Source organism: Pituophis catenifer, unplaced genomic scaffold, assembly GCF_029215685.1.
Source record: "Pituophis catenifer annectens isolate HBS135680 unplaced genomic scaffold, rPitCat1.0.hap2 SCAF_8, whole genome shotgun sequence".
In the NCBI taxonomy this organism is placed as follows: Eukaryota; Metazoa; Chordata; class Lepidosauria; order Squamata; family Colubridae; genus Pituophis; species Pituophis catenifer.
Window position 1 is genome coordinate 11,838,333 of NW_027256888.1, and position 25,333 is coordinate 11,863,665.

The window sequence follows — 25,333 nt, forward strand, 5'->3', positions numbered from 1 at the left end:
CATCCTTTGAGAGCAAGAGCGATCTTAATTTTCTCGCTGCCTGAATTTTAAAACGGCTGACCAAAAAGCATAATGCGTTTTGATGTCTTCAGGTAATAATTGGAAGAAATCTGTTAGTACATTTTTTTTCCTATGTGGTTATTAGACGATTTATATATGGAATTCAAACATTTCTTACCAATTATAGCCCTATTAAAATATACATTTTGTAATGCATTTTTGTATACTGATAATCCTTGACTCTCAACCACAGTTGAGCCCAAAATTTTTGTTACTGATACATTTGTTAGGTGAGTTTAGAACTCCATTTTATGATCTTTCTCGCCACAGTCGTTAAGTGGATCACTGCAGTTAAGTTAGTAGCACGGTTGTTAAGTGAATCTGGCATCCCCATTGACGTTGCTTGTCAGACGGTCACAAAATGGGATCAGACACTGCAACTGTCATAAATATAAGTCACTTGCCAAGTGTCTGAATTTTGATCACATGATCATGGAAGTGGTGGGTTGCTCCCAGTTCGGTCCAGTTCTATAGAACCGGTAGTAAAACCGGCGGGAGGCTCCGCTCACCTGCCATGACATCATCATGGGTGATCTGCGCATGTGCACTCCCGCTGCGAACCAGTAGTTAAGGTACTGGATCACGGGGATGTTGCAATGGTCATAGGTATGAAAATCATAAGTGAGTTTTTTCAGTGCCTTTGTAACTCTGAACAGTCACTAAACGGACTTTCATAAATCAAGGACTATAACCCTGTGTTGTTCCTTTTTATCACTCTAGAAACCAAGGATATATTCCAAGCAATTACGTAACAGGAAAGAAGTCCAACAGTCTGGAGCAGTATGAGTAAGTCAATATTTATATAGCAAATGTGATTTTATATATTTTGACCATTTCATGGGAAACAGCTGGTGAATCAAATATGTGGTGATATCCCATTGAGACCCTGCATCTCCAGAAAGATGCTTAAGAGCCATTCCTGACCAATTCTGGGGCTCCCTGTGATATTACAGAAGATAGGAGAACCCATCATTCTTAACACCAAGACCTCGGTGCCTTCCGCCATGCCCTTAAAACCTTCTTTTTCCAGCAAGCCGGGCTGGCCTAACACTTTTTAAAATGTTTTTAATTGTTTGTTATTGTTTTTAATCATGGGGCCAAATTTATATATATCTTTTTAATTGTATTTTAATGTTTGTAGTTTATGCTTTTACTTGGCTGTTCACTGCCCTGAGTCCTCAGGGAGAAGGGCGGTATACAAATTTAAAAATAAATAAAATAAAATAAATAAACATATGAGCCAGGTTCTCTCAAGGATTTTGTAATAGCCAAGTATAAACTGTCCCATTAAGATTCAGCAGTAAGCTGTCTTTTGAACTGCCTATTAATTTATTTTATTTCATGTACTCTTATAGTTTGGCTTTATCATCAATGGTTTTATTGACTCTTTTTATTAAATATTGAAGCAAAAGAGAGAGGTCACGATGGAGGCGTAAATACACACAGAGAGAGACAGACACATGGTGTAGATAAAGTGGACATGGAGAAACTATTTTCCTCTTCCCAAAAAATACTAGAATAGAATAGAATAGAATAGAATAGAATAGAATAGAATAGAATAGAATAGAATAGAATAGAATAGAATAGAATAGAATAGAATAGAATAGAATAGAATTTTTTATTGGCCAAGTGTGATTGGACCCACAAGGAATTTGTCTTTGGTGCATACGCTCTCAGTGTACGTAAAAGAAAAGATACTTTCATCAAGAATCATAAGGTACAACACTTAATGATAGTCATAGGGAAACAGTCAATATAAATCTTACCAGCAACAAGGTTACAGTCATATAGTCATAAGTGGATGAACCAGAGGTCATCCAATAAAATTGAATCCTAGAAGGATCACAAGAAATAAAAGGATTTTTTTAAAAAAATGAAATGCATAATTTGGAATTTGCTTCCATGAGAGATAGTGCTGGCTATCACTTTGGCTGGCTTCCAAAAAGAGTTGGACCAACTCATAGAAATCATAGGGGTATATTTTGGAACATAAGCAATCAGACCCATAGAATGTTTCAACTTCAATGCCAGAAAAGTGCTTTGAAGTATGCAGAACATGAATGTGGCACCTGCCCAGAACTCCTTAAAGCAGCCACCTTTTACCTGAGACAGTGATTATTTTCTGCAGCTGCACCATGGAAAAAGATGCGTTTGTAGGTGCAGATAGGTGCTACCTCGTGTGCTTTGAAAAATGTATTTTGCTTTCAAATCTAAAGACCTAGTAAAGAGGCACAAACATGCAAAGGTAGCACTTATATATAATATGTTAAACTTCTACTGGTTTCTTCTTTAGGTGGTACTGCAGAAATCTGAACAGAAGTCAGGCGGAGCAACTTCTCAGAAATGAGGTAGGCTTACCATTATTTTAAAAAAATAAAAGGGGGAAAAAGACTGACATTGCCATAGGTGTTTACTCCAGGCCACCCAATCAAGTAGAAGAAATAGATGAATTTTTTGCTAGTCAGTTAACTAAGATTTGTAAAGAAGCACTCACAATAGAAATGGGGGACTTTAACTACCCTGACATCATCTGGGAGACAAACTCTGCATCTAGTGGAAGATCAAATGGACTCCTGACAAATTTAGCTGACAATTTTGTCTCCCAAAAAGATAGAGAAGCAACTAGAGGGTCAGCCATACTGGACCTAATTCTCACTAACAGAAATTAAATGATAGAAGGCATTGAAGTTGCAGGAACGATTTGGAGGAGTGACCATGCAATATTGCAGTTGAACCTTATGCAAGCAAAAGCAATAGAACAAAGTCATACTAGAGTCTTGGACTTTAAGGGAGCTAATTTCTTGGGGAAGATTCCATGGATGAAAATCCTCAAGGGGAAAACAACCCAAGAAGCTTGGGAAACTTTGAAAAGTGATATATAAAAGCCCAGTCTAGCACAATGCCAGTGAAGAAGAAAAATAGATCTCTAAAGAAACCAGCATGGCTGCACAAGGAACTCTGTGATAAACTGAAAGACAAAAAGGACAAATATAAAAACTGAAAAGAGGGGCAGATAATTAGGGCAGAAAAAATCAGCAAATAGCCTGCACCTGCAAAGATGAAGTCAGGAAACCTAAGGCTCAAAATGAGCTAAAGGTTGCAGGGTGGACTTGTTTTAAATCGAGTTGATTTAAATCACAATTTAAATCATGATTTAAATCACTAGTAAAAAGGCTTGTTTAAATCAACTCGATTTAAATCATAATTTTTAAAGAGCAACTATCATCTCTGCTACTCCTTTGACCCACTGTTGACTCACTGATAGTCCCAGTGTTGCAGAATATACAGCCTCATACTACATAACTAAGCTCCATTTCATGCTGAATAAACTAAATTATTTATGTATCTTAAATAGAAAACTATCTTACGATAGATTTTTACCCGAAAAGTTTTTTATTAAAATAAATTCGATAAAAATCAAAAAAATCCGATTTAAATAAAAAAAAAACTGATTTTTTTGATTTTTTTTAAAAAAATCATTGATTTTTATCCACCCTGAAAGGTTGTGACAAAAGTAAAAAAATAACAAAAAAAGCTTCTTGCAAAATGTAAAAAACAAGAAAAAAGTCAAGGCCCTGTCTTAGGCCCAGTACTCTTCAATATCTTAATCAATGATTCTGGTGAGAGGATAGAAGGGGGACTCATCAAATTTACAGGCGACATCAACTGGCAGGAATAGCCAGCTAGCCTATCCAGAAGATAGGCTAAAGATACAGCAGGATCTCGACAGATTGAACACTGGGCCCTATCTAACAAAATGAAATTCAGTGGTGAGAAAAGTAAGGTTTTATATTTATGCCAGGAAAACCAAATGCACAAGCATTTGGTAGTACCTGCCTCAGTAGTAGTAACTGCGAGAAGATCTTGGAGTCCTAGTGGCCAATTATTTAAATATGAGCCAGCAGTCTGCTGCAGCTGCAAAAAAAAGCCAACAGAGTTATGGGCTGCATAAACAGAGGAATAGAATCAAGATCGTGTGAAGTGTTAATACCACTTTATAATGCCTTGGGAAGACCACACTTTATTTATTTATTTATTTATTTGTTTAAATTTCTATACCGCCCTTCTCCAAATAGGACTCAGGGCGGTGCACAGCCTAAGTAAAAACAAAGCATACAAAATTTAAAAAACAGTATTAAAATAATTAAATATTCTGGCCGTAAATTAAAACAACCCAATTTAAAATCAATTTAAAATTTAGCTCAAGCCAGCCCAGCTAGTTGAAATAAATAGGTTTTCAGGGCCCGACGAAAAATCCGGAGGTCTGTTATTATACGTAACTCTGGGAGAAGGTTATTCCAGAGGGTGGGCGCCGTCACAGAGAAGGCTCTCCCCCTGGGGGTCGCCAGCCGACATTGTCTGGCGGACGGCACCCTGAGGAGGCCCACTCTGTGCGAGCGTACTGGCCGGTGGGAGGCTATTGGTGGCAGTAGGCGGTCTCGTAAGTACCCCGGCCCTAAGCCATGGAGCGCTTTAAAGGTGGTCACCAACACCTTGAAGCGCACCCGGAAGACCACCGGGAGCCAGTGCAGCTCGCGCAGGAGAGGTGTCACATGGGAGCGCCTCGTCGCCCCCATAATCCCCCGCGCGGCCGCGTTCTGGACCAGCTGGAGCCTCCGGGTGCACCCCAGGGGGAGCCCCATGTAGAGAGCGTTGCAGTAGTCCAGGCGGGAAGTGACTAGTGCCTGAGTGGAATACTGCATCCAGTTTTGGTCGCCACAATATAAAAAAAAAGATGTTGAGATTCTAGAAAGAGTGCAGAGAAGAGCAAGAAAGATAATTAGGGGCCTGGAGCTAAAACATACGAAGAATGGTTTCAGGAATTGGATATGTCTACTCTAGTGAAAAGAAGGATCAGGGCTGACATGATAGCAGTGTTCCAATATTTGAGGGTCTGCCACAAAGAAGAGGGGTCAACCTATTGTCCAAAACAGCAGAAGGCAAGACAAAAAGCAATGAATGGAAACTAATCAAGGAGAGAACCAACCTAGAACTAAGGAGAAATTTCCTGACAGAACAATTAAACAGTGGAATGATTTGTCTCCAGAAGCTGTGAATGCTCCAACGCTGGAGGTTTTTAAGAAGAGACTGGACAGCCCTTTGTGTAAAATGGTATAGGATCTGAGGTCCCTTCCAACTCTGTTATTCTACTCTGTTATTTTGTTCGATGCTTCTAAGTAAAATCCGACAACAAAATTGTTACCAAAGGCTCAGTGTTCATTAGAGCTAAGCAAAGCATTTGAAAGAGGAGCTTTGCGAAGTATGCTAAGAGTGTCCCAAGCGCCTCTTTTTGGAGCTTTAAAACAGCCATGTCCTTTGGAAGATTCACAGAAGTACTTTGAGAGATATCCTTCAGTGGGTGTGTAACAACCAAATTTTAACTCTGATTTTTTTTTTTTTTTAATTTCAAGAGTGTTCTAACGCTTCAAAGAGAGGTAGTTTGTTCCTGGTAGCATCTTTTTTTTCCAGGAAAGAGCTTGTCAGGAGCAGAGCTAGCATTTATCATGGTTAGAGTCAGTGATGGGATTCAGCTGGTTTCAGCCGGTTTGTGTGAACCGGTAGTTAAATTTCTGGCTGGCCCCGCCCATCCCCGCCCCGCCCCTTCCAGGAGTCCCCACGTTCCCCATTTTGGCTCCCAGGTAAGTGCAGGGAGGCCTACTAGGCCCAAAACAGAGCGCGGGGGGGCAGCGCAACCCCCCCACCCGTCGGCCCATTTTTGCTCCCAGGAGGCTGCAGGGAGGCCTTCTAGGCCCAAAATGGGGTACAGGGGGCGGCCCATTTTTGCTCCCAGGGGGGTGCAGGAGGCCGAGTGCTGCCTTTCACACACCCTTGGCCACGCCCACCATACTGGTCATTAGGGCAGAAAACCAGTTGTTAAATAATTTGAATCCCACCACGGGTTGGAGTTCCTTGCAGTTGAAATGCCATATGTAAATTGTGAATCTTGCAAATCGTGCAACAAAGAATTTTGGTTGGTTTCTAATAAAAGTTTCATTTCTTTTTTTCTTGGATTTTAGGATAAAGAAGGGGGGTTTATGGTGAGGGACTCCAGTCAACCAGGTTTATATACAGTATCGCTTTATGCAAAATTTGGAGGGTAAGTTTCCGATCCCAGTGATGACAGCTAGTTCTCCCTTCATCATTTTAAATATATTCTTACATGCTTACAGAGGCACAGTCCTATAAAAAGGAAATCTTCTCTTGAGGCTCTAAGTAAGAGGACATCCATTTATTGAAACAGCAAATCAGATCAATTCAACTAAATAAAATGCCTGATTTTGATGTGACTGTTGCCACTACAGGTAGTTCTCAACTTACAACAATTCATTTAGTGACTGTTCAGCTTTACAACAGCGTTGAAAAAAAGTGGCGTATGATTGCTTTTCACACTTAACAATGGTTGCAGCATCCCCATTGGTCATGTGATCAGAATTTAGACGCTTGGCAACAGACTCATATTTATGACGGTTGCGGTGTCCTGGGGTCATGTGATCCCTTTTGCGACCTTTTCACAAGCAAAGTCAACGGGGAAGCTGAATTCATTTAACAACTATGTTACTAACTTAGTAACTGTAGTGATTCACTGCATTATCAACTGGTAAGTAAAGTCGTAAGATGGGGTAAACTTCACTTAACGAATGTTTTGCTTATTAGCAGAAATTTTAGGCTCAACCGGAGTCGTAAGTTGAGGACTACCTATATTAGACTCAAGTCGATAAACCTAATTCCTAAATTCTCAGCAACCAGGAACAAATATAAACAATTTGGAATGAATTAACTTTTCATACACACATTCAATTTTCAATTTGCAAAAATTCCTTTCTTTTTTAATCCACATAGCTGCAATTACCTTGCTGGTGTTAAGGTTTATATATAAAGCTCTTCGACATTTTGAATCAACACTTTGTTGACTGCAGAAATGTGTAACTCCGTATTTTACATATTTTTTAATATATGAAATTAGCTTATTTTGAGTTAGGGCATCCAAAAGTACAGTAATTAATACAGCAGAACAGAGGTGGGTTTCAGCAGGTTCTGACCAGTTCTAGAGAACTGGTAGCGGAAATTTTGAGTAGTTCGGAGAACCGGTAGTAAAAATTCTGACTGGCCCCAGCCCCATCTATTCTCTGCTTCCTGAGTCCCAGCTGATCGGGAGGAAATGGGGATTTTGCAGTATCCTTCCCCTGGAGTGGGGTGGGAATGGAGATTTTACAGTATCCTTCCCCTGCCACGCCCACCAAGCCATGCCACGCCCACAGAACCGGTAGTAAAAAAATTTGAAACCCACCACTGCAGCAGAACCCAATCTATCTTGAGCTCTGTCCAAAATATCAATTAATAATTGTCAAATAGGCAGTGCTCATTTGTTTGTAATAAATCCAGACTAAATAATAAATGGTAAACATTGTATTATTGTAGGAGGAGAGAGATGTTAATTTATGTTAGCAAAAAAAATCAGGTCTCTGGTAGAAACTTTTCCTTCGCAGCTAGCAATTTTATTAAAAACGTAGCTTTTTAGAACTTCTGTTGAAAAGCAGCTGATGAAATAAGCTGTAGTTCACAAAAGTGTACCTTTTAATAAAATTGTTAATCAGATTCCTTCTGGTTTTTAATATACATCCTGCAAATTTTGTTCAGTCAACAAAATGGTTAATATATTAGAATCTAAGTATTCAAGTTATGGCATTGGTTTTTCCAATGTATAATTAGTAGAGTTTTCTGGTAGAACCTCTTATTTGGAAATAATTTATATATACAGGTAGTCCTTGACTTATGACCACTATTGAGCCCAAAATTTCTGTTGCTAAGCGAAACATTTGTTAAGTGAGTGTTGCCCCATTTTAATAACCTTTCTTGCCACAGTTGTTAAGTGAACCACTGAGGTTGTTAACCATGTTAACAACATGATTGTTAAGTGAATCTGGTTTCCCCATTGACTTCGCTGCTTGCAAAAGAAGATCACATGACTCTGGAACCGTCATAAATATGAGCCAGTTGCCAAGTGTCTGAATTTTGATCACGTAGTCTTAGGTTTGAAAAACAGTCATAAGTCACTTTTTGCATTGCTGTTGTAACCCAAGTTACAACAGTAAAAGAACTGTTGTAAGTCAAGGACTACCTCTATTCCTTACTGTTCTCATTTTGTCCTTAAAAATTATGTGTAAGAGAAGAATCAAATAGAACGATGGACCAAGTTTTCAAAGATCTTAAAGAGATATACCTGCTACTTAATGTAGGCAGCAAATCTTAAATCTTGCTTTGATCCCCTTTGCAGGTTTCAGAAATTGTGTTAACATTCAAAACTCTGGACTCTGGACTATGTCCCAGTGAATTAATGGAAGATGTTTCTGAGTTGATTTGAATGTAACAAGGGGCATGCATATTTCCAAAACACTATACTGTTTCTGAAAAGTCAAATTCATTTTTTCAATTGAAAAAATTCCAACTGCCCACATTTTCTTGTAGTTAAGATCACTGAAGTGCAAAGCATGTTCCTAAATAGACCCATACTGAGTACTATAAAGGTAAAGGTTCCCCTCTCACATATGTGCTAGTCATTTCCGACTCTAGGGGGCAATGCTCATCTCCGTTTCAAAGCCGAAGAGCCAGCGCTGTCCGAAGACGTCTCCGTGGTCATGTGGCCAGCATGACTAAACGCCAAAGGCGCACGGAACGCTGTTACCTTCCCACCAAAGGTGGTCCCTATTTTTCTACTTGCATTTTTTACGTGCTTTCGAACTGTTAGGTTGGCAGAAGCTGGGACAAGTAACGGGAGCTTACCCCGTTACGCAGCACTAGGGATTTGAACCGCTGAACTGCCGACCTTTCGATCAACAAGCTCAGCGTCTTAGCCCCTGAGCTGAGTCCCTATGTTGAGTACTATAGATCTCCAAAATTAAATGAAATATTTTGCTAACTAGATAAGAGCATAAGTTTATTCAGCAAAAATTTTTGAGTGAAAACCTTTTAATTTCTACATTGTGTTTTTTAGAGAAGGCCTATCTGGCATAAGACACTACCATATAAAAGAAACAATGACATCACAGAAGCAATATTATTTGGCGGAAAAGCATCTGTTTGACTCTATTCCAGAGTTAATTGACTACCATAAACACAACTCTGCAGGTAAATGACCTTGAGTTTTCTATCCTTTTATTTGTACTTTTTGTCTCTAAACTATTAAATTTCAGCTCTTTTGAAGATGCTTAATGGTTTTAATATGGTTTAAGAAAATAAATTATTCAAATAATTCTGCATCACTCCTGCTTCAGTCATATATGATGCTTAGAAGTTCCAAATTTTTATAGAAAATTATTTAATTTGTCCTATATTTTGCAGGTTTCAAGCAGTAAAAAAATGCTAATTTTCCATGCTGCTGATAGCTATAAATTCTTATACTGAAATGTTTCTGAAAACTATCAAGAAAATGCTTTGTGCTTAAAATTATTTCAAAGTACCATTTCCCCCCGAAAATAAGACCCTGTGTTATATTTTTTTGAACTCTGAAATCAGCACTTGGCCTTATTGCCATGTGCTCAAAAGCCTGATTGGGCTTATTATCAGGGGATGTCTTATTTTGGGAGAAAAAGGATATATACGAATGATATAAGAAAATAACATGGTTAACATTAAACCACCAGAAAGAATTGTTCGTCTTGCTTAATTTTTAAAGTAACTTATTCACCATATGAATTTTCTGTGAATGTTAGGGCTTGTGACGAGGCTTCGATACCCAGTGACTCCAAAAGTGAAACCTTCACCAACTACTGCTGGATTCAGCTACGGTACATTTATGTTTCTGTATGAAAATATGACTGATTTTGTAGATTAACAAAGAACATAAATAAATAAATAAATAAATAAATAAATAAATAAATAAATAAATAAATAAATAAATAAATAAATAAATAAATAAATAAATAATAAATAAATAAATAAATAAATAAATAAATAAATTTCCTCTCAACCAGAGGTGGTATTCAGCCGGTTTGTAGAGAACTGGTAGTGGCGACTGCGGGTGGGCCCCGCCCCCACCCACCAGCCCCGGAGTAATGCTGCCCTATTTAGCCACGTTTTCAAAGCCAGGCACATGCACAGAAGGTGCGCGTGCATGCAAAGTGCATGCGTGGAAGGCCGGGCGCCTGCGCAAAAGACGTGCATGCATGGGGTGAACCGGTGGTAAGAATATTAGAAACCCACTGCTGCTCTCAACTATCTAATGGCTCAAGTCTCAACCATCTGAAGTGGTTTGCCATTGCTTCCTTCCTAGGGGCTGGGAGAAAGTGACTGGCCCAAGCGCACAAAGCACTAAAGTGGGACTAGAATTCATAGCCTCCCAGTTTGTAGACTGATGCCTTAATTACTATAGATTCTGAGCTATCAAAAGTACAGGAGGCAAAATAAGTTTCTGTGTCTCATTTGGGTGGGAAGAATGAGAGTGTTTCTTTAGGATGGCAAATTGGATTGCAAACTTATTTTCTAAGATTGCTTGGCAATGATTTGCCTGTATTTTTAAAAATAAAAAGCAACAGATACTTAGGATTGTACTGCTCCTGGCCTGTTCTATAAAACGCTCTATCCAGTCATCCATTAATCACTTTAATAATTGTTCTGTTTATACACAATCATGCTAGCTGGGTCAAAATCCATTATCCTCATCCATTTTCGGTCAGAAGGTATTTAGTATCTCATGTTTTTACATTGGAAAGAGTTGGCAGGTTTTCATAATATTATTAGCCCCCAGCAGGGGTGAAATGCTACCAGTTTGGACCGGATCTCCCGAACTGGTTGTAAAAAATGCTACCGGTTTGGGCAAACCTGTATTTCCTACAATCAGCTGGGCGATGATCAGCTGTGACGCACGATATTAGCTAGAATCGTCGGATTTCCTGCTTTCTAGCTAATCTAAATTGCGTGGCCCAACAGATTCCCCCCCCTCGCTGTTCTTACTTTTGCAGACTTGGAAGGCTTCAAAATGTTCCTTTTTTAGCGCTGCGCGGGCATGCCTCAAGTGCACATGCGTGCACGAAGTGTGTGCTCGGTAGCAGACTCACAGAACCGGTAGCAGACTTCAGAGGATTTCACTGCTGGCCGCCAGTGCCAGGCAGATAACAGTCAGTGTGCTTTAATCCCTGCAAACAATAAATTGTTGAGATGGCATTTACCCCTGGCGAGATTGGCCAAGATGTCTCCAAACAATCCACCGCACTTTTGGAAATGTAATTATTCACAAGGGACATACTACCACATGTGGTGGACATGTCCCAAAGCAAGAGAATATTGGGTTAAAATTAAAAAATGGTTGGAGGAAATGACTGGGAAAAAAATTGACATGTATCCTGAATTATTTTTGTTAGGGATTATAAAACAAAAAAATGACTAAAGAAATTCGATACCTCATACTCCACATAATTATGGCCGCTAGAATCTCATTTGCCCAAAACTGAAAACAACATGGTCCAACAAACATGATGATTATAAAAAAGGTGCTGGAATGCGTAGAAGCAGACAAGTTAACAATGGAATTTAAGGACAGAGAGGAAATGATTTAGTATGAAACATGGAACAGATGGTATGATTGGCTGGAAAATGAATCTAAAATTAATGGATGGTGTATAGCAAAAGAGAAGATACTATAATGAAATGTTATATTTAATGTGTAGTAGGTATGTACATAAAATGTATTATATAAATAAGTATGTAACAAAAAAAAAATGTGTATGTATATAGTTGGATATTACTAAATTGGATATTACTAAAAATGCCGGTATTGGAAAGCTGTAAAAGTGTAACTAAGATTTAAAAGATGTAAACATTGAATAAAAACACTTTAAAAAAAAAGTTGTTGAGAAACATGTTGACTGCTGTCAAGTCTTGAGAAAATTTGATGTAGAGTTTTGTTTTTTCAGTCATTGTTTCTCTCTGGTCATTTTTTGGGAGTACTAAGCACACAAGATGAAAGTCCCTTCCCATAATATGCTTGAGTCATTTCTGCTGAGTGATAAAAGATTGTTTCTTGGAAAGAGGTCCAAAGGCAGCATTTTGTGTGGCAACCTTGAGAAAAAGCAGTGAGAATCTTCAAGAGTACTCTTGAAGAGTTTGAATTTTCAAAAGTTCTTGGGTTTGAAAGAAAGATAAGAACTAGATCCTTGTGGCAAAGAATACTGACAATAAAAATTGTCTTCCAGTTTGCCTTGGAGGTTTATTCTCTTAAGTGATTTATTTTATTTATTTATTTGTCAAACATGTACAAGATAACAGTTATAAATATAAACATGGACATGAACATAGGAAATGAGTACAAATAAATGAGGACAGTAGGACAGGGATGGTAGGCACGCTGGTGCGCTTATGCACGCCCCCTTACAGACCTCTTAGGAATGGGGTGAGATCCACGGTAGACAGTTTTAGAATAGAATAGAATAGAATAGAATAGAATAGAATAGAATAGAATAGAATAGAATAGAATAGAATAGAATAGAATAGAATAGAATAGAATAGAATAGAATAGAATAGAATTCTTTATTGGCCAAGTGTGATTGGACACACAAGGAATTTGTCTTAGGTGCATATGCTCAGTGTACATAAAAAGACAAGATACATTTGTCAAGAATCATAAGGTACAACACTTAATGATAGCCATAGGGTACAAATAAGCACTCAAATCATACTAGGAAACAGGTTGAAGCTGTGGGGGTTTGAGGATGTAACAACTGAGTCAGGTAGTGTATTCCAGGCATAGACCACTCTGTTGCTGAAGTCATGTTTTCTGCAATCGAGTTTGGAGCATTTTACCTTGAGTTTGTATTTATTGTTTGCCAGAGTATTATTGAGGTTGAAGCTGAAGTAGTCATTGACAGGTAGGACATTGTAGCGGACAATTTTGTGTACTATGCTTAGGTCAGACCGTAGGTGACTTAGTTCCAGGTTGTCCAGGCCCAACATTTTAACCCTGGTGGCATAAGAGATTCTATTGTGAGCAGAGGAATGGAGGACTCTTCTCGTGAAATACCTCTAGACCCACTCAATTGTATTAATGTCTGATATGCAGTGTGGGTTCCAGACAGATGAGCTGTATTCAAGAATTGGTCTGGCAAAGGTTTTGTATGCCCTAGTTAGCAGTACAGTGTTACCAGAGAAGAAGCTTCGCAAAATTAGGTTAACAATTCTTAATGCCTTTTTGGCAACGCTGTTACAGTGGGGCTTAGATCATTTGAGATGAGTATTCCTAGGTCCTTGACAAGATCTGTTCTTGTTTTTATAGAGAAATGGGAAATCAATCCTGCAGAACTCACCTTTATGCGAGAACTGGGCAGTGGTCTCTTTGGAGTAGTGCGGCTGGGCAAATGGAGAGCCCAGTACAAAGTAGCCATTAAGGCCATCCGAGAAGGTGCCATGTACGAAGAGGACTTTATAGAAGAAGCTAAAGTGATGATGTAAGTAACGGGCAAAGGTGCCGGTTATTATTTTAAGAAACCATTAAAGAATCTGGCTGCAAAACTTCTTAAGAAATGTCTTCTGAACACCTTGAGTTGTTCTGCTCTGTTTCCCTTCGTTTTAAAGAATTACTTCTACTGCCTGAGTCAGAACATCAAAAGCCTATAATGCTTCTCTCCTCATTTTGTTCACTGGTGCACTGTAAAAAAAATAAAATAAATCAATTTTAGAAGTATCAAACTCGCTAAGCTCAAATTTAGCAAGAACTAAATCTGTATCTTGATCAGGAGAAGAATGGGCTGTTTAAACAATTAATGATACTAATATTATTAGCAATATATTGCTAGCGAAATACATACAGTATCCTATACAAAAGGCAGTGATATAATCAAATCCCTACAAAAAACTCTGCCATTTTTTGTTCCAGCTGCTTAATATCTTCCAGCACAGGTATATCCATGAACCACTTCGTTAACATATTTAAATGCTTAACATATAAAATAATGTTTCATGGGAAGTAGGTTTGAAATTGTAATAGGGTTTGTGGTATCTATCTTCACATTTAACATTAGAGATTCAGAAACTAGGACTCTCTAGCTGTAAATAATTCTATTGTATGAAAGAAAGAAAAATACATTATTATTAGAATAGATTGACAGAACCCCAGCTGTCTGTTGTATTTATTTTAGACATCTAATCTTGCAAAACATGACCTTTTAGGATATAATATCAGTGGTGGAGTGTTACAGTAGTGATCAAAATTGTGGAAACCTTTTGGGAAAAGTGTATTTTTGAGGTTTGATGGCTAATAACACCACTTTTGGGGGGGAGTTTCAAGATAATCCTATTCCACTGCTGGAATGGCCTGGGAATAGCCCAGACCTTAACCCCATTGAAAATCTATGGAGCCGACTAAAGAAACTTGTTTCTAAAACTTTGTTTCTAAAGAAGCGACCCAACAATAAAACCCAGTTAATAGAAGCCATCGTTCAACCTTGGTTTCACATGATAACAGCTGCAGAACTCAAAGACTTGGTTCACTCCATGGGAAGACGTTGTAAGGCTGTAATTCATGCTAAAGGTTACCCAACTAAGTTTTAACTCACATGGTGATCATTTTTGTATAACTCGTTTTTTCTAGGGTGATTTTTGTATATCTCGTTATTTCTACGAGTTACACTTTTCTTTATACTGTAACTGCTAGTATTCTAATAGCAAATCCTTCATAAAAGTTATTGCATTACATTCTTGATTAAATTATCTTTCCATTGATATATAATTTTATGGTATTACTCCAGAAAAAAAAGTGGTGGCATTAGCTACTTTTAGAAAATACACTTTTCCCAAAAGGTTTCCACAATTTTGGCCACTACTGTACAGCCACATTTCTGTATGCTGAAGGTAGAGCCTGTATTTTGAATTGGTTTCAAATCCTAAATATTGGTTGATTAATTCCATCTGCAATAATATTGAATGCTATTGCCCTGCTCTGCAGACCTGCAGTTATAAGCCATTATGTGACTAGGACTTGCTATTTTACTTTGCTTCTACAACTTTTGCTCGTGTGAATTTTTTATTGTGTTTTTAGCATAAAGACTGCATAAGCTATTTCTCATTGACTTCTTTCCAAACATGTATGCTTTTTTAGGTAAACTTCATGAAGAAAATTACATCTATATTTCCATTTATATTTCCCTATTGCTTCCCATCTTTCTCTTTTCTTTCTTTCTTTCTTTCTTTCTTTCTTTCTTTCTTTCTTTCTTTCTTTCTTTCTTTCTTTCTTTCTTTCTTTCTTTCTTTCTTTCTTTCTTTCTTTCGACAACTTTCAGGAAGTTGACCCATCCGAAATTAGTCCAGCTATATGGTGTTTGTACTCAGCAGAGACCTATCTACATAGTGACTGAGTTCATGGAACATGGTTGCCTTCTAAATTATCTTCGCCAAAGACGTGGACACTTCACTAAAGATAACCTGCTGACTATGTGTCAGGATGTCTCTGAAGGAATGGAATATCTAGAGAAAAATAGCTTCATTCACAGAGATTTGGTAAGTCTGGGGAAGAACATGTGTAAATGTGTTGCATTCACAAAGCACAGGGTCTAAAGGATGTGCTTCGTGACTGAATTTTTATAATGTTTCTGAAATGTTTTGACCAAAAGCTACGCAAAGTAGGATTCATGTCCCTTTAAGACTTGCAAAGGAGATATCAAAGCTAGTGTTTTCGCCACCATGAATGGCAAAGTGTCCTTACATTGTGGCCTGTCGGCCGCCGGACCCTTCAGCACCCAAATCAGATGAGGAGAAGCATGGGAGTCGGTCAGCATCAAGGTAACCTGAGAGCTCTGAGGGGGAAGAGGGAATGGAGCTGTCAGAGAGAGAGAGAGAGACAGACAGAGGCGGAGCCTGGGCCGTCCGTCAGCCCTCAGATGGAGAGTCAACAGCCCCCAGGTGTGGAGGTGGCTGATGAGGAAGAGGAGGAACAGCTGGGTCCAGTGCCTGATGCGCGGATAGTTTATACTTTATTGTCATTGCACATGGTACAACGAAATTAGATGTTGTCTTCAGTGTACATTATAACTATAAAAAGAAAAACACAAACATACATCCTTTACATCCTATATAACTGAAATTGAAAACCCGATATTGCACTATACCATAGAATTCAATATGGTTATTGCCCTGGGATAGAAGCTGTTTTTCAGCCTATTTGTCCTTGTTTTTATTGATCTGTACCGTCTGCCAGATGGTAATAGTTCAAAAAAAAAAAAAAAAAGGGTGCCCAAGATGAGATGGATATACGGAAAGCAGAGGAGAGGAGAGCACTGGAAATCCGTGGGCCGATCCTTAGGATGGAAGAGCCACCGCTGCTAGCGAAGCCCCACCCTAGCTCTGGGGATAAAAGGCAGGGGGCGGAGATGAATAGATGTGGCAGACAACTATTCATCTCCCGGCCAGACAGACTTGTTAGCCTGCACTGAGAGAGAAATTTTTTGCCGGGGCTGCTGGCGCTCCTAATAAAGGAATCTTTGAATTCACTTCAGAGGGTTTGTCACGTTTGAGGAACAGGGTCAGAACAGCTTATCACATTTTCCACACATGTTAACAGCCCCTCATGTCTTATTCTTCTTACAAGTGGATTACTGCAACATGTTCTACATGAGGCTGCCCTTGATGGCCATCTGGAAGCTATAGCTGGAAAGTGACAGTGGGGCAGAAAAACATCAAACCCTTGATGAAAAGAACCAATCTTGCCTTCAAACATTTGGGAAGGGCACAGAGGATTTCCATCAATAGACTTTATGCTACATAATCGGAGCACTTGATCCGTTCTGGAAGGGGGAACACTAAATAAATTAAAGTATCTAGAATGATCTCCAGGATGCTCTCCAGTAAACCTAGTTACTGTATTTTACAGAGTATAAGATGCACCAAAGTATAAGACGTGCCTTAGTTTTTGGGAAGGAAAATAAGAAAAAAACTGATTGGCAGGTGGATCGGCCTCCTGGAATACCCCCAATCAGCTGTCCCTGTTGAATTTTAGCAACAGGTTCCTTGGTTGTGAGCTCTGTGCCTTGCTTTTTTTTTTTGCTTTTTTTTTTCCTGCCTCTGAAACTTCTGAAACTCTGTTTCAGAAAAAACTTTTTTTCCTGCCTCTGAAAGCCTCCAAAACAGCTTTAGAAAAAAAGCCTCTGAAGCTCTGTTTGGAGGCTTTTTTTCTGAAGCTTCGTTTCTGATGCTTTTTTTCAGCCTCTGAAACCTCTGTTTGAGAAGCTGGGTGCAGCTACATTCGGAGTAGAAGATGCACCCAGATTTTCACCCTTTTTGGGGGAGCGGGGGGAAGGTGCGTCTTATACTCTGAAAAATACAGTATTTGCTTTTACTTTTCTTGGGGAACAGCTTGCCTGAAAAGAACCACTAATCCTAAAAGAACCCATAATTCAAATGATGCTGCAGACCCTGGATTTGCTTTACACTCAATTTGTATTTCTCAACCTTGGCAGCTTGAAGACACGCGGACTTCAACTCCCAGAATTCCCTAGCCAGCCATGCTTTCCGGGGGTGGTAGCATGCTTTAGTTTGGCATGATTCTGTTGATGGTGAGAAGCAATAAAGAATTCTTCTTTGAAGACTTGCAACATATCTTTCTTGGTTTTTGGAGCCTGACACCTCTACACTTCTGTAACTGTTAGACATTAAGCAGAAATCCAAGATATGCAGTCCGTATCCAACTATTGTTTTACTTTTCTTCTTTCTCTAGGCTGCTAGAAACTGCTTAGTGAATGAGTCAGGAGTGGTGAAAGTGTCTGATTTTGGAATGACAAGGTATTAATCATCTCTACACCTTTTAAGCAGACATATTTTAAGTTTACATTTTGGTACCTTCCAAAGTGGTAGAGTGGTGGCCGTGTTTTTAACTTAAAACAGACCCCAATAATGTGTAGCTAACATAACCAAATATTTGCAAAATTTATCCATTAGGCAGTGTTGAATACAAGTAGTCCTCAACTTATGACCACAATTGGGACTGAAATTTCAGTTGATGAGCAATGCAGCCATTAAGCATATGATCAAATCCAATTTTACAACCCTGTTTACCACGGTCATTAAGCAAATCACGCAGTAATGAAAGCAAAACATGTTGTTAAACAAATCCAGCTTCCCCCATTGACTTTGCTCACCAGAAGGCATCTGGGAAGGTTGCAAATTGCGATGACGTGACTGCAAGGATTGTGCAACAGGCATAATTTTGAGGATAGGTCAAAGTCACTTTTTTCAGTGGCATCGTAATTCCGAACCATTGTTAAACAAGTGGTCCTTATTTGAGGACTATCTGTGTCAGTTTCTTGTACAGTGGTACCTCAGTACTTGGTGTTACTTTGTTTCAGGAGGTGCAAAGAGTACTAAAAAAGATGCATCCCAAACAAATCATGTGACTTATCACATGACCCTTTGTTTCTGCTGGGAAGAACTTCCTTTTGTCCCTTTTTCTATGTCAGTGACCTTCCCTGCATGGCCGACGTCCTGTCCGCTCCCTGTGGCCATCCCTTTCTTTTTGCAGGGACCTTCCCAGCATAGTGGCTTCCTGTCCATCCTCTGTGGCCACTCCTCTCTTTTTGCAATGACCTTCCCAGCAGAGTGGCTTCCTGTCCACCCTCTGTGGCCAGCCCCTTCCTTTTGCAGTGCCCTTCCCAGCATGGCCAACTTCCTATCCGTTCTCTGCAGCTTTCCCCGTGTTCCTATTGCAGCACATTGAGTACTAAACAAATGCCAAGTACTAGGACAACATTTTCACATCAAACTGCGTTGAGTACCAAATTGGACGAGTTTTGAAGCAGTCGAGTACCGAGGTTCCCCTGTAACTCATTTCAGAGGAAGGATCTTTTTTCCCCTCCTTTTAGGTATGTTCTTGATGATCAGTACACTAGCTCTTCAGGCGCTAAATTTCCTGTGAAGTGGTGTCCGCCTGAAGTTTTCAATTACAGCCGATTCAGTAGCAAGTCTGACGTTTGGTCTTTTGGTAAGATCGTTTTAACTTTTTTATTAATTAAAAATTTTTTTTGGGGAGAATTACTTTTTCAAATCTTCCATTAGCCTCTTCAAATTATCCGCCAAAGCAACAATTATAATTAAGACAGAAAGAGAAAAATGCTTCATGTTAATGACAAATAATAAATAGTTCTAGGTGAAATAAATACAGGGAATCTTGGATAAAATATGGGTGTCATGGACTTTAGGCCTTATAGTGTAAATTAGTACTTAAAATTTAACATTCAGGAGTTTCAGATGTTGTAATCTGTTTTTAACTTATGCTTTATTTTCTTCTAGTGGTTTCTAAATATATTGCAAAACACATGTTTCTGGTTAACTGTTTTTTGTTTTTTTTAATTTGATTTATATGCCGCCCTTCTCCGGAGACTCAGGGCGGCTTACAGTGCGTTAAGCAATAGCCTTCATACTTTTATATATTTTATTCAAAGTCAGCTTATTGCCCCCACAAACTGGGTCCTGTTCTGATTGTTTTATTTGTTTATCAAATTTCTACATCACCCATTTCACCTAAGTGACTTTGGGCAGTTTATAATGTAATGTTTGCTCTCCATAGTGAGGTGAGCAGAATACAAACTTAAATAGATAAGTAAAAATATTTTATATAAACACAATCACTTGTTTTTATGGAGATTTATTACTACATACCTATACTATACTGTTACTGCTTTAATGAGTAGCTGAGAAATGAATAAGAAGCACCTCTTCTGAATCATTCTTGGTGCCTGTGTAACCCTAATGCCTAGTTCTACTTTTCAGACTCATTTCATAAGCATTTGTCTAACCATTCTATTGCTGATAAACTAAACAAGCTTAGAAGAGTTAGGCAAGGTGATTATCTACCGTATTTTTCAGAGTATAAGACGCACCGGAGTATAAGACGCACCTTAGTTTTTGGGGAGGAAAATAAGAAAAAAGCTGATTGGTGGGTTGATGGCCTTCCGGAATACCCCCAATCATACAATCAATATTTTAGCAACAGGTTCCTAGGTTATGAGCTCTGTGCTTTTTTTTTTTTTTTTTTTGCCTCTGAAAGCCTCCAAAACAGAGCTTCAGAAAAAAAGCATCTGAACCTGTTTCAGAGGCTTTTTTTTCTGAAGCTCTGTTTGAAGGGTTTTTTTCTGAAGCTCTGTTTCAGAGGCTTTTTTCTGAAGCTCTGTTTGGAAGCTTTTTTTTCTGAAGCTCTCTATGGAGGCTTTTTTTCTGAAGCTTCGTTTGGAGGCTTTTTTTTCTGAAGCTTCGTTTCTGATGCTTTTTTCAGCCTCTGAAACCTCCGTTTGAGAAGCTGGGCAGGGTTACATTCAGAGTATAAGATGCACCCAGATTTTCACCCTCTTTTTTGGGGGAAAAGGTGCGTCTTATACTCCAAAAAATACGGTAGTTCATTAGGATTGATTTTCTATTAACATGTTTGTATTTGCCATCATGGAGGATAACCCAGAATGTTGGAATTAAAATGTTTCAATTCAGTTATTTCTGTGAACTTTGACTAATCCCTCTCTCTCTCATTTTGCAGGAGTTCTCATGTGGGAAGTGTTTACAGAAGGGAAGATGCCCTTTGAGACAAACACGAACTACGAAGTGGTGACTATGATTACCCAAGGACATCGGCTATTTCGACCCAAGCTGGCTTCTAAGAATATTTTTGACTTGATGGTAATGTGCTGGCATGAGGTAAATTATGTTGCATTTACTTGTATTAGTCCTATTACGGTATTCTAGCATGAAGAGTGACCCAAAGTAGATGCAACCATTCTTTGCACCCTGTCGAGTGAAAATTGCCAGACCATAAGTCAATGCAATAATAGCAATAGCAATAGCACTTAGACTTATATACCGCTTCACAGTGCTTTTACAGCTCTCTCTAAGCGGTTTACAGAGTTGACCCAAAAACTCTTTTATTGCAATAGCTGTGAATTCTGTTCATTCACAGATGAGTCCCAATTAGTTATAAAGAGTCCTTCAGGATAATCACCCACCTTTATCTCCCTTGACACCCTGCCAAAGACCTAATTGGCAAAGCCACACAGCGTCCGGAATCAAACAGAGCTTCAGGCTTTAAGCTGAACCAAATGAACAAACGTTGCTTCCTGCAAAGGCCCATGTGCCTTTGCTCTTCTTTTTTTTTTTAATTTGATTTATATGCCGCCCTTCTCCGGAGACTCAGGGCGGCTTACAATGCGCTAAGCAATATTAATATTAATATTAATAATATTAATATTTTAAGTCTTACGGCAAGGGCCAATCATCTCCCAGCCCTACTCCCGAGTCGTCCCTATTGATTTAACTGTTCTTGTCTTATGGCAACTCTGCGCATGCGCGCACTGGGAACAGGCTTCCCCTGTTCCTCTGCCTCACTGAGGTCCGACTCTGGAGGCTCTGGAGTCTGCGCAGAACTCCCAGAGGTCCTGGCCCCATCTCTGCCTCCGACGCTGAGCCCTCATCCGAGCCTTCCCCAGACTCCAGAACTGGCCCATGTTCCTCCCCAGCCTCCTCACTGTCTGACTCTGCTGCCAGCTCCGCAGGCTGCTGTTGGACCACAACAAGAGTCAGCCCCCAACAATTTGGGTCCTCATTTCACCCACCTCGGAAGGATGGAAGGCTGAGTCAACCTTCAGCCTGGTGAGATTCGAACTGCCAAATTGCAGTCAGCCGGCAGTCAGCAGAAGTAGCCTGCAGTACTCCAATCACTGTGCCACTGTGTGAAAACTAGTCCTAAATCCCTTTTTCAGTGTTAAAAATTCAGATGATTTTTAATTCTAACAATTAGCCATTTTATGAATCAGAAAAACATTAGCAATTGACAGTACTGTCTTACAGTGTCAAGAGGTGAGCTTAATATGTTAGTTCTCTCTACAAGAAAGGACATGGTGACTCAGTGGCTAAGATGCTGAGCTTGTCGATCGAAAGGTCGGCAGTTTTTTTTTTTTGTTTTTTTTTTTAATTTTGATTTATATGCCGCCCTTCTCCGGAGACTCAGGGCGGCTTACAGTGCGTTAAGCAATAGCCTTCATACTTTTTGTATATTTATACAAAGTCAGCTTATTGCCCCCACAAACTGGGTCCTCATTTAACCTACCTTAGAAAGGATGGAAGGCTGAGTCAACCTTGAGCCTTGGAGAGATTCGAACCAGCAGTAAATTGCAGGCAGCTGTGTTAATAACAGGGTGCTTTAAACCACTGTAGTACCAAGGCACGGTAGTACCAAGGCTCAGTTCAGCGGTTCGAATCCCTAGTGCCGCGTAATGGGGTGAGCTCCCGTTACTTGTCCCAGCTTCTGCCAACCTAGCAGTTCGAAAGCACGTAAAAAGTGCAAGTAGAAAAATAGGGACCACCTTTGGTGGGAAGGTAACAGCGTTCCGTGCGCCTTTGGCACAGTCATGCCGGCCACATGACCACAGAGACGTCTTCGGACAGCGCTGGCTCTTCGGCTTTGAAACGGAGATGAGCACCGCCCCCTAGAGTCTGGAATGACTAGCACATATGTGCGAGGGGAACCTTTACCTTTATCTACAAGAAAGGTATTAGGTAGAAAGATTTGGGTGAGCTAAGTGCAGAAATTAAATACTAATACAATCTTGGCTCACTCTTAGTAAAACTATCATGTTCTTATAACTTCTATACTTCAGAGATGAATTCCAATAGATTTGGTTGAAACAACACTGAATAAAAAAGGATTGATCTTGCTTAGTTCTTCAACCTATTTGTCACCTGAGTGCTTTGTACGAGTATGTGTTTCCAAAATATGACAATTGCAGCAAAACAGCAAGAAACACATGGCACCTTAAAGACGAACAAATTTATAATTGGGTAAAATGTAGATCACTGTCCATTTCATGGTTCCTATCACTCTCAAAACATACGCAGTCATATGTTAACTTTTTTTTTTATAATCATCCCAATTTTGTGTTAAACGGCTTCTTCCAGTATTTGTGATTTGCTTAAGCAGTCAAGTAAGTTGACGAAGAAAAATACCCTTTCAGTTTGATTTACTAGTCCTCAATTTACAACTGTAATGGAGCCCAGAATTTCCATCTTAACTAATGATGGTCATAAGTTGAGACACCCACATGAACAGACCCAATTTTTTATGGCGGTTGGTGAGTGAATGCAAAATTACTACGTAAATGCCACACTTTTAAGTGAACACTGCGATTGTTAAGTAGATTCATGTGTTCCTATAACAATAGCATAGAATAACAGAATTATAGAGTTGGAAGGGACCTTGGAGGTCTTCTAGTCCAACCCCCTGCTTAGGCAGGAAACCCTACACCACTTCAGACAAATGGTGATCCAACACCTTCTTAAAAACTTCCAGTGTTGGAGCATTCACAATTTCTGGAGGCAAGTTGTTCCACTGATTAATTGTTTTAACTGTCAGGAAATTTCTCCTTAGTTCTAAGTTGCTTCTCTCCTTGATTAGTTTCTGTTAAGGAATATGTGCAGAGTAACCCTTGAGTAGCAAGGTTGGGCACATGAGAAACAGCTGAGAGTGATTGTGACTAAACAGTGTCAATACACAGACACACTGAGTTGTGATATTCTTTTACTTTTAGGAAAAAGTAAAGCAAAGTCCAATAAACAATCCAGGTCAAACACAGATAAAGATAGTTAAATTGTCAATTCAGGGATATTCCAAGAACAAAGTCTTCTTACCAGTTGTTGTAGTCATAAAATAAAACAGTTCTTTTTAGAGTTGCAAACAGGAACAAGTACAGCAGTAAAACAATCAGTAAAATAGTAGAAAACAACAAGTAGCAATGATCAATGGCAGAGAGGAGCAGAGGTAGCAATAATAATGTAATAAGAAAAATAAGCCATGATTCAAGCTTCCTCTTAAATACGTTGGCTACAGAGCTAGCCAATCAGAATACAGTATGATGCAATACAGCATTACAATCTTAAAGCTATACATTACATTTTGACTGCAAACATGCACTGATGGTTTATATATATTGCCAACCCAACCAGTTAGGCAATAGCCATTCCCTAACAGTTTCCACCCATTGCTTCTTCTTCTACCCTCAACTGCTTTGGAGAATAGTTTGACTCCCTCTTCTTTGTGGCAATAGCACTTAGCAATAGCACTTAGACTTCTATCCTGCTTCATAGTGCTTTACAGCCTTCTCTGAGAGGTTTAGAGTCAGTATATTGCCCCCCACAATCTGGGTCCTCATTTTACTGACCTCAGAAGGATGGAAGGCTGAGTCAATCTTGAGGCGGTGAGAATCGAACTGCTGGCAGTCGGCAGAATTAGCCTGCAATACTGCATTCTAACCACTGTGCCACTACGGCTCTTGTAAAAACACCCATGGGTGTTTTTCGCTGGAAACAGCCCAAAGAAGCCAGAAACCAGCAAGAAAACTTTATGAATTGCAGTCGTGGGACTGAAACACCGCAATAGGCTGAAAGGTGAGCCAATTGCCAAGCTCCCAAAAGGTGACTGCAGCAGAGGTGGATTTCAGCAGGTTCTGACCAGTTCTGGAGAACCGGTAGCAGAAATTTTGAGTAGTAATATATATAGTAATTGAGGACTATTTGCATATCATGCGTGACAAAAGAAAAAGAAATCTCAATAATTAGAGCCTTTTTATAAAACTTTTCTATTTCTAGAAACCAGAAGGACGTCCTACGTTTCAGGATCTCCTGCATATGATTGAATGTATAGCTGAAGACTCTTCGTCCTGACTATAACCTTGGCAGGTGCAAGAATTCACAATAAGGACATAACCATTTCGGAGATGCTGCTGGATTCTTCCCAGAGACACAATCCCGGATGCTGCTTAGAAGGAAGACAAGGCAGTTGTGCATATTGCTCCTTTCTCTCTGGAAGAAGTTTTATCAGCCTATTTAAAGTCCATTTGACTATTCAAACAATATTGTTATCAAGCGGACCAGAGTGTGGTTTTCCCGAGGGGGAGAAATGCCCATTTGTAGCAGGATAAAGCTACCGTACAACGTAACCCAAATTCAGCACAAGCCTTTTGTAAGTCAGCTGTTGACTTGAAAGAACAATATTTAAAGTGATTGTCGTTTATCGTCTTGCCCATTGAATGAGCCCTCCAGATGTGTTTGGCCACATCTCCTGTTCCAGCCAGCAGAGCTTCGGGTACACTGGGTTGGTCATGGCTGCTGGTGAATGTAGAGGTGATAGATAGATGGAGAACTGAGGCCATGAGTCTCCTACAGAACTTGTCTTTATATACAAGATCTCAGTGGCTTGTCAGGAAAATATGGACAAAGAGAAAGACTAGTACAGAAGTACCAGATCTCCTTGACTAGAAGCTGC

The 25,333-nt window shown here is 39.4% G+C and overlaps 1 protein-coding gene across 1 annotated transcript in view; it reads left to right on the plus strand.

The window, feature by feature from the left end:
* TEC (tec protein tyrosine kinase) overlaps positions 1 to 24,885 on the plus strand; it is a 79,345-nt gene extending 54,460 nt beyond the window's left edge. Inside the window, exons 8-18 of the mRNA XM_070949198.1 lie at positions 781 to 846; positions 2,354 to 2,408; positions 6,078 to 6,157; positions 9,053 to 9,186; positions 9,771 to 9,845; positions 13,325 to 13,496; positions 15,327 to 15,543; positions 17,756 to 17,820; positions 18,897 to 19,015; positions 20,561 to 20,718; positions 24,658 to 24,885. Coding sequence (XP_070805299.1) covers positions 781 to 846; positions 2,354 to 2,408; positions 6,078 to 6,157; positions 9,053 to 9,186; positions 9,771 to 9,845; positions 13,325 to 13,496; positions 15,327 to 15,543; positions 17,756 to 17,820; positions 18,897 to 19,015; positions 20,561 to 20,718; positions 24,658 to 24,732 — 1,216 coding nt within the window. The 3' untranslated portion in view covers positions 24,733 to 24,885. The remainder of the gene's footprint in view (positions 1 to 780; positions 847 to 2,353; positions 2,409 to 6,077; positions 6,158 to 9,052; positions 9,187 to 9,770; positions 9,846 to 13,324; positions 13,497 to 15,326; positions 15,544 to 17,755; positions 17,821 to 18,896; positions 19,016 to 20,560; positions 20,719 to 24,657) is intronic.
* The last annotated feature ends 448 nt before the right edge of the window (positions 24,886 to 25,333 follow it).